We start from the raw sequence: 19,639 nt of genomic DNA, 5'->3' as shown, positions 1-19,639 counted from the left end.
TGATCAAGTCACTTACTGAGTGCAAGTAGTGCTTTTGACTGTCATCCATTATCCTCCTGTAAGCATGTTATAAACAGCTCCTATTTGTATCATTATTTTACAGCTTGTGATGTTGATCATTGGGGTCCGCACTGCAGCAGTCGGTGTCAGTGTAAAAATGGTGCACGGTGCAATCCCATTACAGGAGCATGTCACTGTGCTTCTGGCTTCAAGGGCTGGCGCTGCGAGGCTTTCTGTGATCCAGGCATGTATGGGAATGACTGCCAACAAAAGTGTCAATGTCAAAATGGAGCAACTTGTGATCATGTAACTGGAGAGTGTCGATGTCCTCCTGGATACACCGGTGCATTGTAAGTATGAATTAAATGAAGGTCCTTATATGATGTCTTCATGAACAACCATGACTACGTTTTCAGATGATGATATCATAGCACAGCAGCATAAAAATGGGACCATAGGTGGCAGACAAATCTAGAAAACATGCAGAGAATAAGACACCAACACACCAAATTGGATTAATAAAGGCTGTGACCTTGTTTTATTGGTTTAAGATCAACTTAATAATATCAGCTTTACAGTAGTAAACACCATAATTTTATTTAACCAAATACTTAAATTACGGACCAAGCATTTAGATTACCCATCTTCTTACCTTTTTTTTGGAATTTTTTTTTTTCATTTTAAACATATTAAGTTGCTGAAAACATACACAGTACAAACAACAGATGCCCTCACAGGGGCAGGGTCAAAGCCCAACAGACTGAAACATAAAAATGAACTAAAGGTACAAAATAATCCAAAACAAGAAAAAAAAACCAGAGGGAGGGACAACCTCACATGATAATCAAGGCCTAATCATTTGTAGATGAAATAACAGGACCATAGCAGATAAGAGGGAACCCAGCTCAAGACAGAGAACAAAGCACCTGGGTGACTACCTGTTAATCAATTGTCCGCATCGTCCGCCACAGTAGCGGTAGAGACAATATCAAGCTAACATGACCAACTTTTAAAAACTTTATCCTCTATTAGAATAAGTAGTCTGATAAAGGGGTAAATTAGAATTCACCAGTCGTTTCCAGTAGGTTATGGCAGGGGGAGATGTTTTTTTTTCAGCTTAGAGTGATTGTTTTACGAGCATAAAATAACAAGATAATTAATAAAGTATTACATGTCCCCTTTGATATATAAACCAAAGGGACCCACCATGTAAACCAGCTGAGATGAGGGGAGGGGTTTGGGAGGGGAGCTGTTTGCGATGGACACTCTCTAGTGACTGGCAAAAGACCCTATGTGGCATCTCCTTTTATAGGGACAACTTTGGGCTTCTAGGAAACTCTGAGGGGTTAGATAACCCTAACTGACTTATCTCTAATGACCACCCCAGGATTTCCAGAACTTTCCATACCATGTGACCCTAATTGACCTATCAAATTAACCTCCATTAAAATCAATGATTAGGGGTGAAAATGCTGCTGCCACAATGCCATGAGGTAAAGTGGGGCCTAATAAAGGCTTTTTCTTGTACATTCCCATGAGCATTAAATTACAACAAACAATTTTGTATCTATGGGGTGGAGGAGTTGACGACTATACGGGGAGTACATCAATCAGACATGTTAGAACATCCTGTTCTGATAGCTATTGTTCCTTTATAGTTAAGCTATCAGTGACAATATTTTTCTGCAATTCAGCCCCTCCATAGAAATAAACATCCACACATGGCTGAGCCTAATGTTCATGTTTATTATGCCTCACGGTAGACTGAAATATAGCAGGTATGGTGCCTACACATTCAGCCATCTACCCTGTAGACAGCTTAATGTGCAGAACAAAGCTCTCTGTAGACTAATATGGAATCCTGTGCACTTCAAAAACTATTTTCAGCCATCACAGTAGAGAAAAGATGATATCTCCTGAGCCTACATTTCCCTTTGCTGGTAACTACAAGCACTCTCCAGATTTGCTTTATAATGGGAACGTTTACAGATAATGGCCATTTTAAGTTAAATAATTTTCTGGTATCATGTTTTACATATGTAATTGCTTGTGTTAAATCTGTTGTCTTTTATAACCATTCATTGGTGTCCATAAATATCGTTGTTCTGTTCTCAACTGGTAGCTCACCTGTTGACTTTATGTTTAATGGTGGGATCCCTTTTCATGTATTTTGGTTGACTGATAGACATCTCACATAAGAGAATTGAGTCGACAGGGCTGGAAATTTATGGTAAATTTATGATAAATCTTATATCTTTTTTACTGTGTCATTAACCAACAATTTAAAGCACCATGGGTTACGGCACACTAAAACATTGTAGTAGTTGGATTGCTTCCAAACTTGTCCATCTAGACCATGTGTATGGCCTGGTTAGGCTTTTTTTTTCTGGCTACAGACACTTATCTATCTGGAACAGTATCTATACTTGTGCTTGGCTTATAATAATCAAATGCCTTATGTGCGAAACTGCAAATGAGAGCTGACAAATAACAAACATTTGTTGAACCTCAAAATAAAAAAAATATACTCAGTTCAATGCCAATGTAGATGGAAATCATCAAATCACAAACCATTTTTTTCTCTAACCAAATAATTTAAACATGATCTAATAAAAGGAAAATGTGATAAAAAGTAGGCTCCTAAAGTGGAAGAAGTTGTAAGTTCACAATATGCACAGCCAATCATGTTGTTTATCCTGCTGTTTCAGCTGTGAGGGCCTTTGCCCACCGGGTAAGCATGGCCCTCAGTGTGAAGAAAGATGCCCATGTCAGAATGGCGGAGTTTGCCACCACGTCACCGGAGAATGCTCATGTCCTGCGGGATGGATGGTACGTCCCATGAACTCATTACACTGTTTTGGTTAGCTTGGCATTTGAAGTGTGATCAATAAAGATAATTAACTAATTCAGTCAATAACCCTTTTTCTGTAATGCTCAACGACCTTTGGTAAAAATAGTAATTAATTAAGTCACACAATGCAGCAGAGTGCTTTCTTAATCTTTTCACTGCCTGAAGGAGCAGGATTCTATTATAATACAACCAAGGAAGCGATAATTACTTTTAAAAGGAATGTCTGGGGTGAATTTTTCCATTATTTGCTTCAAAAAGGATTCATTTTGAACTAATTGTATTGTGACTATTAATATACTACAGTGCTGTACAAACGGAGGTTTCGGCATATAATCTAAAGTATTAAATACAGTCAATTATACTTTAACTTTATACAGTGTGGGTCTTCTGTAAGCAATCTGCAATTAACTCTAACTATAACAGTAAAACCGGAAAAAAAATATTCTTACTGGTTTTACCTTTTCTGTTAATATCGATATGATGTATAGATGACCATTTCTCAGCCCAGAACAGTAGTGTTGGTACCAACATTTCTGATAGGTGAGTGTTGGAAAAAGTAGTTCTGTTGACTTGGTCACTTCACTGCCCTCGGTCTGCTGATCAGACAGTCAAGTAGGAGCAGCACACCAATGAGGTGATGCATCCACTGTAGTCAGCAAGCTTCCAGTGTTAGACTGATAGCACTTTGCAATGCAATATTACCTTGCTGGCTCACAGGCCAGGATTTCTATATCTCAGTCTCAGTTTTGGTGTGCAGGAGGTTCTCGAAGAAAATACAAGATTTCAGAAACAGTCTTTATACTTATGAATACATGGTGGATGATATATCTGTCCAGTGTTCAGATTTAATGTGCATATCATTAAAACATGTCATTATAACACAGACTTAAGTATACTACCTGCTAATTTGTGAAATTACAATATTGTAATAATTGACTTTGGCATAGTATTTTTTAAGTTTATGCTATTGTGTGCTTCTGGAAAATTTTTATAACACTTTGAGGTCAGGCATTAATTTTAATTAGCAATTCTTATAAGCTGCATGATACCATTCTGTTTAATTTAGGGCACAGTTTGTGGCCAGCCTTGCCCCGAGGGTCGTTACGGTAGAAACTGTACTCAGGAGTGCCAATGCCACAATGGAGGGACATGTGACTCTGCCACAGGCCAATGTCATTGCAGCCCTGGATACAATGGGGAAAGGTGAGAATAATGACATTCTCTCACTCTGAATCTCTGAATCTTAAGTCCGTGTGTATTGTCAAAGTGATAACTTTACATGCAAGAAATATAGGATGCCTCAATCTATAGCACCTAGTGTGGATCCTGGCTGATCTCTCCTTCTCCTGCAGTCTGCACCCATCATCTTCACTTCACTCCCTCCCCCCCCCCCAACACTCAGAAGATGATTGACAGCCTCAGATGTCATGCTTCTCATTGAGACTGTGTAGAGGGGATGTGTCTTTTCCTTCCACTCAGGTATCAGATTACACTCAGCTCTCTGATCTGTGCTGTGCAGTTTGAGATGTAACATCTGATGCTTGGGTGACATAAGACCCCTGCCTCCTGGAGCCTGAGAAATACCATCTGATCTATGTACTTTGGAAGGCTGTGGAGGAGAGAGGGTTTCAGACTTCAGTGGGCATATGGAAAGGTTTAGTATCACTTTAATGCTATAGGCAAGGCTGCTGTTAGATATCACGGGGCCCTGTACTGCCTACGTGACAAGGTCCCCCCCTCCGCATGATATTTTCACTTAGTAGACACAAACACAACAACATTCCCTGCTAAATCTAAATGATAAAACTGTATTAATAAATAAAGTTATGTGTGGGAATGAGGTCTTGGGGCACATTTACATGGGCACTATGGCCTGTACAGTGTACATCAACGCTTCATTTATGTGTCTGGAACCGCCTGGAGCTGTGTGTAAGCAGCCCATGGTACACTATGGGGACACAGCAGCTATACAAACACAGCCACAGGGTGTGATCTGGCAGGTGTGTGGGTGCAGATGTATGACCCTGAACACAGACAGCGTGTATTCAGGGCCAACTCACCCACACCTGTCAGATTAGGACCTGTGGCTTTGTTCGTACAACCACTGCATCCTCATATAGTAACAGGCTGCTTTAGCTACATTAGCAAACCATTTATTGACATTGCCAGAGTACCTTAATGAATGAGCCCTTAGGGCTTATTCCCTTGTGTGGTTGGTAAAATCCCACTGTCGACATGTACTTTTACCGCCTCCCAACCGCTACCCCTTAAGCAGAAGAAGCCACATATGCAGTGGCTTCTCAGCTAGTGCAGAAATTATACCCCCCTGTCGAATGTGACCCATTCAAGTGAATGATGCTGCTCTGCAAGCGCCCTGCAACACGAGCAGTGCACATGGTTGTGGAATAACAGTGCAGGGTTACAGCAGGTAGTGTCAAATGCTCTCCAATCCAAATTCTGATTACTCTTCAGAGTACAAAGTACATGTGAATGAGCCCTTACATTGTTTTTATTTATTTATTACTATTTAATTTTTTTCACATTTTTTTACAATTTTCTTAACCTTTTTATCTTTTATATTTTATAACTGCTCTGTTTTTAGGGTACTGTGGTGAAATTTTAAGGGTCTAAACAGACTCCTGATGGCTGAGTTTTGAGACAGAGGAAGGATACAGATTCCCCATTTCCTTTCTCTGCAGCCTCAGCTACACTGGAGATGAATGAATAGGAATTGCTCTGAGGCTTCCTGTTCATTCACAAACTGAAGCATAGTAAACACATTTTACTATGCTTCAGTTATGAATAAATTCAGTGCATGATCTATACTGATCACTTATCGGTCACCCCTCTCTCCACCCTGAAACTCCTCCAAGGAAAATCTCCCTGTGTACCCAGCAGCTGCTGAAACTGGCAGGAGTGAGAGGAGGAGAAGCCAGCAGCACTGTGGGGGAGGGGTGCATATGGGGAGGCCCAGATACCAGAGGGAGGGGGAAGTGATCAGAACAGCAAGGGATGGGAGGGAGGCCCAAAGACTGAGACTGATCCTCCTGTGGCTGTCCCTGAAGCGCAGCCAGTGTATTAGGAGGTAAAGCCATCTGCACTGCAGGGGGTGCCATAGTAGGATTGGTTCCAGTGATAAGGCAGTACGCCTGGTCCATGCAGTCTGCATCCCAGGAAAAAAATTAAGCTTTGCTTGGCAGAGGCTTTTGTATTTAGAATACCATCACTGTCTGATCCATGGTCTGTGCAAGGTCTGATAATATTGAAGGGGCAATTAAAATGAAAATAAAAGAATTACTAACATAATTTTTATTCTAAATGTTTTAGATGTCAAGATGAATGTCCGGTTGGGATGTATGGAGCGAACTGCGCAGAGACATGCCAGTGCATTAATGGAGGCAAATGTTACCACATCAATGGAGCATGTCTTTGTGAGCCGGGCTATACAGGGATGCACTGCGAAACACGGCTGTGCTCAGAAGGTCTCTATGGGATGAAGTGTGATAAAAAGTGTCCCTGTCACGTAAAGACCACGCAGAGGTAACCATCAAACGGATGGTTGTTGTGATGTGTTTTGTGAGACGATCTCATTGATTAATAACTAGAACTATGCTGTTGTCTGTGTTGTAAGGAAAAATACCCCTCTTTGTTTCTAGTGCATGCTCTTCTTAAAGTCCCCCCATAATTCTTGTCCCACAAGAAAAGAGAGGAGATGTTATTCATCACAGAAAGGCCTTAAAGTGAGTGTGAACCCAAGAACGAATGAATTTTCCTTTTTTTCCCTTTTTATTATCTGGTGATTCTTCCAGTAGCAAACCTCCTTCCCTAGAGTAACAATGCTCACTTTCTCTACTGTGTATCAACCCTTTCTATGTGGGCAGGCAAACAATGGCACTGGATGTCAATCCCCCCTTCTCTTTTCCGCACTCAGGAAACTACATTGGGATGTTAGTTCCCTGGTTGGGCATTTATTGCAGGTAGTATCAGGGAAGTATCTTGTCCTCTGTCACCGCCCTCGTTCCCTGAACACTACCATGTGGGATGGGGTAGGCAGATTGGAGAAAGAACGCAGGTTGTTCTGGCTAATTTATATTAGTACCGCCTACTGCTACCCCGATGTTGACATCATCCAGTTGGTTGCTCAATCTACATGGGGGCGGTGAGATGACCAGTCACCCTGTGATGAGAGAGTAGCCACCAGTGTCCAGTCCCCTAAGTCCCCTGAAGACAAGTATGCTGCTGAAAGTGAATTGGACTATGTATTTATATGTCTACCACACTTCTAAAAATTGATTTTGCCAAAAGTGAGGCTTTAAAGATCTCAAATTATATTAAAAAAACCGACAGATGGGCAGAAAAGAACCAAACTGCTAATTAATTATTGAACGCCGAAAACACAGTGCCTTTACTGGACTGAACCGTCAAGACAAGATCAGCAAGTATTTCTTGCACTTACTGAACAGTCTTAAAGCTGGGACAGCTTACCAATTTTTAAATGTGATGGCTGCATTTGTTTTATTTTTAGGCTTTCTTTGTTTTATTTTCACCTGGTGATCCAGCCAGTAAGTCTGTTGTTTTTCAACAGAACAGACTGTTCTGCAGATGTAGCAGTTAGAGTGAGGAGACAAACCATTTACTACTGACAGGGGTGCTTACAATGATCAGCTTTTATTTATGTGAAACCTGTATTCCAAAAGGAAAAAAAACTTACTTTAATTACTTATAAAGTGTTAGCTGGAGTTCAGCTTCATTGTGAAGTTCAGCTAGTCCATCTAACACTCCCCTCTCCCCACACTGACAATGCTGCTGTCCAAAGTTGCCCCTGTACTCCTTCATTCAGAGTATAGGCACTCTAATAGAGGAGGCGTGTTACTGGCCAGATCACCAGGTATATGCAGAGGGAAAAAACCTTAAAAAAGAAAACTAATGCAGCAACCACATCTGATGATTGGTAAGCTGCAATATATAAAATTTTTGGTTTTCAGTTTAATACCACTTTTTAATTAAATATTTCATAGACCAAAAAAGAGCAAATATGAGAAGTGCATTGTTAAGCTTTACATCATGGGTGTCCAACATGTGTACATCTAGCGGTTGTGGAACTACAAGCCCCATCATGCCTCTGCCTTTGGGAGTCATCCTTGCAACTGTCAGTCTTGCAATGCCTCATGGGACTTGTAGTTGTGCAACAGCTGGAGGGCCGCAGGTTAGACACCTATGCTTTACATTAATAAACACTGAAAGTCTATGTGCACAGCATTGCAGCCTCTTTCATTTAGAGTACATATGGGAAGACTAGAGATATCTGACTTGTCTAAGGTTGAAACCAACCAGGTATAAGCATATCAGCCTTCTAGGTCTATGGTTTAATAATCTGGCCATTACCTTAACATCCAAGCTCTGGATTTTCTGCTGGAAGACATTGCACAAGGTGACATGCATACTGCCAAAGCTTTCTAATCCTGTTTGAAAGTATGAGAAAAATCTTCCAAGCATATAGTAGCCATCCTGTCCACCAACATCTCCATATTCCTCACAGCTGAAATGTATGTATGCCTGGACAAAGCAGTAAAACTCGTTCTAATGCCTTATATTGAATGCTGACCAAACCCTCATCTGCTGGGGTGAACTCAAACCCTCGGGTGCTCCATGAACTCTATGGGGTTACAAAGTTACATAGTTAGTCTGGCTGAAAAAAGACAAAAGTCCATCTAGTTCAACCATTAAAATGAAAAAAAAAAGTTATAATCCTATACCCACATTTGATCCAGAGAAAGGCAAAAAAAATCCAGCAGGGAAAAAAAATTCCTTCCTGATCCCCCAAGAGGCAAATGGATATTCCCTGGATCAACTTTACCTATAAATATTAGTATCCAGTTATATTCTGCGTATCCAAGAAACAATCGAGGCCTTTTTTGAAGCAATCCACTGAGCTGGCCAGAACCAACTCTTGAGGGAGTCTATTTCACATTTTCACAGCTCTCACTGTGAAGAAACCTTTCCGTGTTTGGAGATTAAATTTCTTTTCCTTCAGATGTAAAGAGTGCCCCCTTGTCCTCTGTGATGACCTCAAGGTGAATAACTCTACACCGAGTTCACTATATGAACCACTGATATATTTATACATGGTGATCATATCCCCCCTTAATCTCCTCTTCTCAAGAGAGAATAAATTCAGTTCCTCTAATCTTTCCTCATAGCTGAGCTCTTCCATGCCTCTTATCAGTTTGGTTGCCCTTCTCTGTACTTTCTCCATTTCCCCAATGTTCTTTTTGTGAATTGGCACCCAAAACTGAACTGCATATTCCAGATGAGGTGTTACTAATGATTTGTACAGGGGTAATATGATATCTCTCTCTCTGGAGTCTATACCTCCTTTAATACAAGAGAGGATTTTGCTTGCTTTAGAAACTGGCTTGGCTTTGCATGTCATTATTAAGGGTTGATATACTAAAGCCAAATAGACTGTGCACCTTGCAAGCGTAGTTGCTCTGCTCCAGAGCATAGTAAATGTGCTGACTTTCATCATCCAATCAAGTACAAGCAAAAATGCTGTCTTTTTTTTTTCCTTGCATGTGATTGGGTATTCTTTGTAAAGTGAAGCTTTACCTCATTTACTAAGTTCTGGAGCAAATGCACTTGCAAAGCGCAAAGTCTATTTGCCTTTAGTAAATCAACCCCTGTATGTTGCATCTTATGGAACTGGGGGAAGCACATTGATATGTTTGTGTTACATTGCTTACCATTTGATAGGAGACATCCCGTCTCTAAATTATATAGACAATCTAGAATTATAATTCTGGATAATATTACAGTAATGATTTAACAATCTTATTCTAAAAATGACTTGGATCCCTGAATACTCATGTAACACGCTGTGTAATCAGCTCTTCCCGGACTTCAGCGGCATGTAGTAAAAATAAAACTGAATCCCCAACAGTGCCCAGAGGGGAAAGCAATTTCATGTATTGACTTTGGGTGCTGTCATTAATCAGTGCTAAGGTGATAGTTAATGCTTTGCTTGCTCATCTCAGCAATGAATGATTGTGACTGCTAATTCCCAACACACACACCCTTAGGCTTCCATGGCTCTATAACAAATTGAGAGAAAAAAATATTGGATGCCCACATACTACGCATGGCAAAGCAACCTGAACACAAAAACAAGCCCTGATCTCCTTTAGTAATGAAACGTTTTTCCGTGTAGTGTATAGTCATAAATAGAAGCTTGTCGTTGTCATTACATCACATATTCATGTGTAAGGTCATATTGACAACAACTACTACTAGCAACTAAACAAGCTCAATAAATCACAATGCTGGTGTCAGTGATATTTAACTATTTTCACAATAAATTAGAAGTATTTCTATTTGTACATGTTCAATATGTACATTTTGACTATATAATATTTATTAAACCAATAGAAAATTTAACAATCAAACTGTAGCAGATGGCCCCCATCACACATCTGTACACGCAGTGGGGGCGATTTACTAAAACTGGCGCTCGCAGAATCTGGTGCAGCTGTGCATGGTTGCCAATCAGCTTCTAAGTTTTAGCTTTGACAATAAAACCTGGAAGCTGATTGGTGTCTATGCAGAGCTGCACCAGGTTTTGCACCATGCAGTTTTAGTAAATAACCCCAGACAGCATTTCTATAAATTGTCCTCTTACTTTACATGGCTAGATTTCTCTTGTGTATCATGCAGGCTCACAGAAAAAAATGTGATTATCCAATCCATGCTAAACAGACACTGACTTTTTCTCACCTGGCTCCTTTAATTTTTAGCTGGGTTTTGTTGGCTGAGTGGTGCAAACAGGGCCACTCAAGGCTTACATTTTGGCCTGTTCAGCAAGAATTGGCCAAAACTGGGCTGTGTTTGGCCAGCAAAAGTCAGATAAAGCTAGTCAATAAGTCCAATAAAGCCAGTGGATTAGCATGCCAGGCAGGAATCTGAGTTTTTCACATGTAGAGTTCAGCAATGGCAGTCTTGATATATCATTTAATGCAGGTTTCCTTAAAATTTAACAAAAGGCTTAAGATTTAATGATATTAAAAACAGAAACAATTGAGTATTGTCCGTGATACTTTTTTTATTTGCACTAACATAAAATTTTGAGGTCAAGCTTTCAGGGAGTGTCCCCTTCTTCAAGGTCAAAGCAGTACTATACAAATCACAAAGTTTTAGCAGAATGTTAGAAGAGATAAAAAAAAAAAGAAGAGGCTAGAGATAAGACACAGCAAAAGCAAAGGGGGGGGGGGAGACAACACTCACATCACAGAGGGAGTCAAGCTTGAGCTGATTGACCTACTAAACGCCAAAGCCAAGGGCGACTACTCTGTCCTCCTTCTCCTGGACCTCTCTGCGGCCTTCGACACAGTCAACCACCCCCTCCTCCTTAATAAACTACTCTCCCTTGGCATCAGAGATACCGCTCTCTCCTGGTTCTCATCCTACCTATCCCGACGCTCCTTCAGCGTCACCTACAATGGTACCACCTCCCCCTCCCTCCCCCTCTCTATTGGAGTCCCCCAAGCCTCTGTCCTTGGACCCCTTCTTTTCTCCATCTACACCTCCTCCCTGGGCACACTCATACACTCCCATGGCTTCAATTATCACCTCTATGCTGACGACACCCAAATCTACCTCTCCACCCCTCTCCTCACCCCCACTATCTCCACCCGCATCACTCACCTCCTAAACGACATCTCAGACTGGATGTCGCTCCATTTCCTCAAGCTTAACCTCTCCAAAACCGAACTCCTCGTCTTTCCCCCTGCCCACACCCCCCCCCCAGCCTATCCATCACCACCACCAACACCACTATCATTCCCGCCCCGCAAGCCAAAGTCCTTGGCGTCATTCTTGACTCGAACCTCTCCTACCTCCCTCATGTCAAATCACTTGCAAACACATGCAGGCTCCATCTCCGCAATATTGCCAAGATACGTGCCTTCCTCACCCCAGACACCACCAAACTTCTTGTACACTCCCTCATCATCTCACGCCTTGACTACTGCAACTCTCTTCTCATTGGCCTACCCAAGTGCAGGCTCTCCCCGCTCCAGACCATCCTGAACTCAGCGGCCAGACTCATCCACCTCACCACCCGCTCCACCGCTGCCACCCCTCTCTGCCTCTCCCTCCACTGGCTCCCGATTGCCCAACGCATCAAATTTAAACTTCTAATCCTGACCTACAAAGCCGTTCATAACACTGCCCCTGACTACCTCACCAACCTGATCCCCAAGTACCACCCTACCCGTACCCTTCACTCCTCACAGGACCTCCTTCTATCCTGCTCCCTGGTCTCCTCCTCCCATGCACGACTGCAGGACTTCTCCAGGTCCTCCCCTATCCTCTGGAACTCACTGCCCCAATCCATCCGACTGTCGCCTTCCCTCCCCACATTCAGGTGCTCCCTCAAAACCCATCTCTTCAGGGAAGCCTACCCCACCCCCCCCATAACGGCCATCCTCCCTCATTCCTCCCACCACTTCATCCCCCTCAGCCACTTCATTCCCCTCAGCCACTTCATTCCCCTCAGCCACCTTCTATTGTTCCACTACCCCCTCCCTCCTAGATTGTAAGCTTGAAAGAGTAGGGCCCTCTTACCCCTCGTACGCTGTCTGTTTTTGTTGTACTGGGCCATGTATTGTCCCCCCTATTGTACAGCGCTGAGCAAACCGTTTGGCGCTATATAAACTCGATGTAATAAATAAATAATAAATAGTCATAAAACTGTTGGATAATGATTGAGGAATCCCATGTCCAAATTCAGGCCATTATCTCTTGTGTCAAATAGAATTATCATTATCATCCCTTTGCTTTTGCTGTGTCTTATCTCTAGCCTTTTTTTTTTTTCATCTCTTCTAACATTCTGCTAAAACTTTGTGATTTGTATAGTACTGCTTGGACCTTGAAGAAGGGGACACTCCCCAAAAGCTTGTCCTCAAAATTTTATGTTAGTGCAAATAATAAAAAAAGTATCACGGACAGTACTCAATTTTTTCTGTCGCAAATGCACTAATACGGCTACAATCACCTCAAGCAAGATATTAAAAATAATTACATTAAAAAATACCAAGTGAATATGATTTCTTCATAACTTTATGAAATATTTTACTTGGATTGATTTTATCCCAATTGCATCATTTGATATTACATGATTTTATACTTACAGTAAGAAACTAAGATTATTTCTGCCAGTTGATATGTGGATAATAATGTACTATATTAAGTTATCATCTGTCCCAGCACCATTAGTAACAACACATGCCTCTTCTGTGGTTAAACATGTGGGGGCTTGCATGGTAAGGCCTCCATATTGTCATGTCTACATATGCTCTTAGAGATTTCCTTATTGCATGTTATTAAAAGGTTCCCCTTGTATGGTATAGAGATGTCTCTTTAAATACTTACATTCAGCAGTGAGAGGATAACTTTCAAATGAGAGGGAAATCCCCTTTAAGACAAATGTCACAGGACCAGCTGTCCCCATTGGAAGATTTTTTTCTCTATTGCTGTCTTAGTAGCAACTCATAATTTTGCATGTACCCTCACTTTCATTCCCAGTGACATTGGTGATTAGGGTAATTAGAGTGCCTTTAGTTATATTTTAATACTTGATTTAAAAAGGATTTGCATAGCCATTCACCCTGTAAAAGTGTATGTACATTCACTGCAAAAAAAAAAAAATTGGAAAGAGGCTATATCCTGTGCTGTTTGAATGTAAATCATTGATTTAAAGGAAAAGTACAGCCAAAGCTCTTGTGGATCACAGGAGTGCAGTTCGTCACTCAGTTGCTCCAGGCTGGGGAAAGATCCTGACTTTTGCCCCCGGTTCACATATATGCGGACATGCGGGCCGCATTTTGCATGGGCACTAGAGCCCATTCATTTGAATGGACTCCCATGCCTGTGACACGCAGGGAAGAAGTCCCTTCACTTCTTTGGAAAACGCATCCCGCACAGGAACCTCGGTGCCCAGTACGGTTGCATTTTCCAGTGCGGGCGGCGTGCCATTAGAACTTATGGCACCCGCGCGCAGGTACGCATTTCTCTGTGCGGGTGGTGCGGCTGCACAGATTTTCGTGCGGATCTGCAGCAACACCACCCGCACAGATGTGAACCTAGGGTAAGTCTCCGGTCACACCGGTACAATTTCAGGTGTGATTTGCTAATTACACCTGAAATAATTGGGCACTGTCCGTGATACTTTTTTTATTTGCAAAAACATACAATTTTCAGGACAAGCTTTCAGGGTATGTCCCCTTCTTCAAGGTCCAAGAAAATTGTATGTTAGTGCAAAATAAAAAAAAGTATCACGGACAGTACTCAATTGTTTCTGTCGCAAGTGCACTAATACGGCTACAATCACCTCAAGCAAATTGCACCTGAAATCATATCTAATGAATGTGAATGTCAGTGTCATAACATGTGCGATTTGCTGCAGCATGATTTCTAATGTAGTTCTTGCATTTCTTTTTCTGCAGTTTTGTTTTGATTTCACATACATAGATTATAGTGAAAATCGCACTGCAAATTGCAAGAAATCGTTGAAAATCTTCACAAGTAGTAATAAAGTATTCAGAAATTGCACCTGAAATCACGCTGAAACTGCATACAAATTGTGCAATTTTAAATCGCAGCGGTGTGACCAGTGACTACAGTCGGGATCCATCCCAGAGTCTGGAGTGGCACCTGGCTCAGCCTCTTAGGCTCCATGTACACTGTAGCTGATAAACTCACGTTTAGGAGCTTTTCTGCATTTTTTTCAGCAGCCCCTGAACTCTCCCTAATGTTTTCCTATGCGTCCATGTGCACATAGTCATTTACAGTCGTTTACAGGCAGTTGAGTTTTTTTGAACGCACCAAACTTGTGTTCAGGAATAGATTTTATCAGCGTTTCAAATGCCAAACGCTTGTAAACGCATGTAAATGCAGCTAACTGCGTTTATAAGCATTTGCGTTTGGAAAATATTTTTAACTCTTCCATTTCAAGATGCTGTCCAGAGCCTTTTTTCATCATGAAAAATACATGCAAAGCGTTTTCCCGGTACACAAATGGACCCGGTACACCATACTTTGAGGTTACGCATGAAAAAAAATATGTTAGACACTGCTGCAATAATGTCTGCACGGAACTGAGCTGGAACACATCCAAACACCACAAAGAAAAGAAAAAAAAGACAGCTAATCTCAACAAATACTGCTCTCTCTGCTTTTGCTCTTTCGTTTTCTCTCAATATTTCTGAAATAGTTAATTTTTTACTGTTTCTCAGTGCATTCTGGGCATTTTGGAAGATCTCATGAGGTTAACTTTAAAAAACGCTTCTGAACGCAAACGCTCATAAACGCGGTATGCAAACGCGGCTAAACAGATGTTTTTTAACCTACGTTTTCCAGCAGTCAGTTTCCATCATTCAGAAGTGTCCCGTGTACATGGAGCCTTAGCGAGCCGCTGAGAGCCTGACCAAGCCACTCCCTCCCCCTTCACAGTCCAGTGCTCCAGTGAGCGTGGGGTGGGGGCAAAGCAGACAGCAGTGACTGACAGTCACCATTCTCTGCTCACTGCGGCGGTTAGAAATCAGCGGTCAGCGGTCATGTGATCGCTGAGTTCTCACACTTAGAGCTGGCAGAGGACAGATGCAGCATCAGACCTAGGTAAGTATGATTTGAAAAATAAAAAAAACAACCCATACTTTTCTTTAAAATGGGAATTACTACAAATGTAATTCTTTATACAGTAAATCAAACCCCAAGTCCTTAAATCTCATACCACACAGGTATGTCACCTGTATTTCTGGGCAGTCAGTTTTGTGGTCAAGCCACCCTTTACATACCACATAGATAGATATGTGGTCAGCAACACACCACCAGGTAGTATTCATTATTGAGAGCAGAAAAAAAATAGTACTAGAACACCAGTAAATACAAATACTTTGCTGTATATCCTGGTAATAAAAACAATGTGTGATATTTTTTTACCAGCCAATTTGCATTCTCTAATGATCAAACTCCTTTCTAGATATAGCTATAATGAACAATATATGTTTTTCTGACTTATTTTAGTGTCTATTATGCATTATTAGCAAAATTGTGCAATATTATTACCTTACTTATGAGCCATTGTAAACAGATCTCCCAGTGTGTCAGTGATTTGCTTGTATATATGGATTGTGGAAGCCAAAATTAAATATTAAAATGTATTATAAAGTCATTTTTTTAACAGTGTGGATATGGTTATTGCAATGGATATGGCTTACAACATGTAGTGTTTTTTCTGCTATGATTACAGTGATTTTAAAGTTTGTAATTTAAAAAAAAAACAAAAAACTAACGTTTTATGTTATACTTACCTGTTCTGTGGAATAGTTTTGCACAGAGCAGCCCCAATCCTCTTCATTTTGGGTCCCCCACTGGAGCTCCTGGCTCCTCCTCCTGTTGAGTGCTCCCAAGAGCAAGCCTCTTACTATGGGAGCACTCAAACAGGCTTGTTCCCAAGCCACACTCCTGTAAATGGACATTGTTAATTCATGCACAGAGCGAAGCACAGCCCCACCCCCCACTCTCTCCTCATTGGTTCACTGGCTGTAATTGACAGAAGCAGGAGCCAAAAGCTCCCACTGCTGTGTAAGCCAAGGAGGAGAGAGAGACCCAGAAGAGCTGGAGCTCTCTTGCACATTGCTGGATGGAGATGGGGCTCAGGTAAGTATAAGGGGGGCTTATAGGGGAGCTGCACACTGAAGGTTTTTTACGTTAATGCATAGAATGCATTAAGATCAAATACCTCCTGCCTTTAGAACGGCTTTAGAACCACAGAAAATTAGGCTTAGGGAAATGTTACTGATCCTATGGCTTCAATTTATTTTGGCTCATTGGGATTGATTTAATAAAGGCAAAAAGACTGTTCACTTTGCACGGGAATTTGCCCCACAGCTGGGTGAATGAGGTGAAATTTCACTTTGCAAAAAATACTCAATCACAAGCAAGGAAAATAGGAAACAGTATTTTTTCTTGAACATGATTGAATCATGGAAGTCAACAGAGCTTGACCCATTCACTAAGCTCTGGGGAAAATTCTTCTGCAAAGTGCAACTTCCCTTGCATAGTTACATAGTTAGTCTGGCTGAAGAAAGACAAAAGTCCATCTAGTTCAACCATAAAAAACAAAACAAAAAAAAAGTTATAATCCTACACCCACAGTTGATCAAGAGGAAGCCAAAAAAAAAAACAGCAAAGCATGATCCAATTTGCTCCTGCAGGGAAATAATTCCTTCCTGATCCCCCGAGAGGGAATTGGATATTCCCTGGATCAACTTTACTTATAAATGTTAGTATCCAGTTATATTCTGTGTATCTAGGAAAGAATCTGGGCTTTATTTAAAGCAATCTACTGAGCTGGCCAGAACCAACTCTTGAGGGAGTCTATTCCACATTTTTACAGCTCTTGCTATGAAGAAACCTTTCTGTAATTGGAGATTAAATCTCTTTTCCTCCAAATGTAGAGTGCCCCCTTGTCCTCTGTGATGACCTCAGGGTGAATAGCTCTACACCGAGTTCACTATATGAACCACTGATGTATTTATACATGTTGATCATATCCCCCCTTAATCTCCTCTTCTCAATAAAGAATAAATTCAGTTCCTCTAATCTTTCCTCATAGCTGATCTCCTCCATGCCTCTTATCAGTTTGGTTGCCCTTCTCTGTACTTTCTCCAGTTCCCAAATGTTTGTTTTGTGAATTGGTGCCCAAAATTGAACTGCATATTCCAGATGAGGTGTTACTAATGATTTGTATCAGGGTAATATGATATCTCTCTCTCTGGAGTCTATACCTCTTTTAATACAAGAGAGGATTTTGCTCGCTTTAGAAACTGCAGCTTGGCATTGCATGCCATTATTAAGCTTGTGATCTACCAGAACCCCCAGATCCTTCTCCACCATTGATTCCCCCAGTTGTACCCCCCTAGTATGTATGATGCATGCATATTCTTAGCCCTCAAGTGCATAACCTTACATTTATCAACATTAAACCTCATTTGCCACATAGTTGCCCAATTAAACCGTGCATTGAGGTTGGCTTGTAAGTTGGAGACATCCTATAAAGATATGTTATTCTACTGCAAAGCTCGGTGTCATCTGGAAAGACGGAAACTGTATTTTTAATCCCAGACCCTCTTGCAAAGTGAACCATCTATTTACTTTTAGTAAATCAATGCCATTCTCCTGGAACCAGTATATATATATACCTAAAAATATAAAGTCAGATCATTCTGAATATGTGTTATGGTTCAGTAATTCAGAGAATATTAAATATGTAAAAACTAGTATTGGTGTATCAGCACATAGTAATAATTCTTGGTGCTTAATTTCCCCACTGTACCTCTCATTTGGCAGTTAAATCTAAGGACGCCCAAAGGAGACTGACTGACAGTAAATTCTCATAAAATAGTCTTTACATTGACAGGACATTTGATTTGGTTCTTAGAAGTCTCCTTGTAGTTGAAAGGAGAATGCTATCAGGGAAAGTGGTACAAGGGCCCCATTGTACTGCTCTTGTTAACATACTTCTTCTACACAGCTGACCCTGTCAGTTTGTTATGTAGGAACAGCTGGCTCTAAATGCAAACTCAATGGGACTGCTGTTTCAGGTAGAGACAGATGGTCTTCTAACCAGGTACGGGCTATATGGATAGAGTCTATAACACAAAGGTCAAAACAGTGAAGTCATTTAATTCTGTGCTTAGTAGTTATATCTATTTTATGGTAATAATCAATAAATCCATTTATATGTTGTTTCAAGATAAAATACCGCAGTAACATTGTTTAGCCATTGATAAAAGCTGGACAAATATTTTTGCAGTGATACCAATTTTCGGCTAAACTGAACTTTCACAGTCTACTCAGGAACTTGTGTAGAGGGCAGTTCCAGCTTACACCTAACTAACCTTAAAATTAACCCCTCCCCTCCTAACAGTTATGTTAATTAACCTATGTAAGAAAGATGTATATACTTTCCTATTTTCAGGCTTCTCTGGTCTGGTCATGTGATCTCTCCCGTGTCAGCCAGCGCTGGCTGCAGGGGAGAAGAGAGAACACTTGACAATGGCTAGTAAAGCCTGAAGCAGTGACGCCACCCATAGGCTTCAATGGCGCCTCCATTGTCAGCACTCCCTCCTCTCCCCTGAAGCTACACTAGCTGGCACAGGGGAGCCAGATCTCAAGACCAGATCAGAGTGGCCTGAAAATATTTAAGTATATACATCTTTCTTACAAATAAGTTAGTTAAGATAGCTGTTAGGAGGGAGGAGGGGTCAATTTTAAGGTTAGTTAGGTGTAAGCTGGAATTGTCCTTTAAAGTTGAACCTTACGCTGGTAATTGAAAATTGGCAGATAGGCAGGATTTTTAATGCAGAAGAGACGTGCTTTGTCTCTTCTGAATTAAAGCTTCTTTTCTGCCTGTTCACCATTGTACAGTAAGCTGGGCAAGAGCGGCTCACTGCACAAATTTGACAGTGCTGAATCTGATAGGACTTACGCCCGGCCAATGACAACAGCCAGCACTCAAGACCCGGAAGCCAGCCACCCGAAGATGTCACTGGCTGGTGTGGAGTTCTGGAGCTGGTGCATCGTTGGATTCAAGGTTAGTATAGTCCCCTTTAAGTTTCATTCTGTATTGCACTAAATGCATGGAAGCACTGATTTGGCAAGAAGGCTGGGCATACATGGCTCAATTTCTCAATCAATTTTCCCATCCATGCTAAGTAGAGGTAGATAGGT

The 19,639-nt window shown here is 41.2% G+C and overlaps 1 protein-coding gene across 2 annotated transcripts in view; it reads left to right on the top strand.

The window, feature by feature from the left end:
- Window positions 1-19,639, top strand: part of MEGF10 (multiple EGF like domains 10) — a 200,294-nt gene that overhangs the window by 122,196 nt on the left and 58,459 nt on the right. For both annotated transcript variants that reach the window (XM_089684764.1, XM_089684765.1), the window contains exons 6-9: window positions 104-350; window positions 2,709-2,829; window positions 3,918-4,054; window positions 6,179-6,391. In XM_089684764.1, the coding sequence (XP_089540890.1) occupies window positions 104-350; window positions 2,709-2,829; window positions 3,918-4,054; window positions 6,179-6,391 (718 nt within the window). The remainder of the gene's footprint in view (window positions 1-103; window positions 351-2,708; window positions 2,830-3,917; window positions 4,055-6,178; window positions 6,392-19,639) is intronic.

This window comes from Staurois parvus, unplaced genomic scaffold (assembly GCF_062004578.1).
Source record: "Staurois parvus isolate SC_StPar_1 unplaced genomic scaffold, SC_StPar_1.0 ptg000355l, whole genome shotgun sequence".
NCBI lineage: Eukaryota > Metazoa > Chordata > Amphibia > Anura > Ranidae > Staurois > Staurois parvus.
This window is presented reverse-complemented; position numbering and strand designations above follow the sequence as displayed.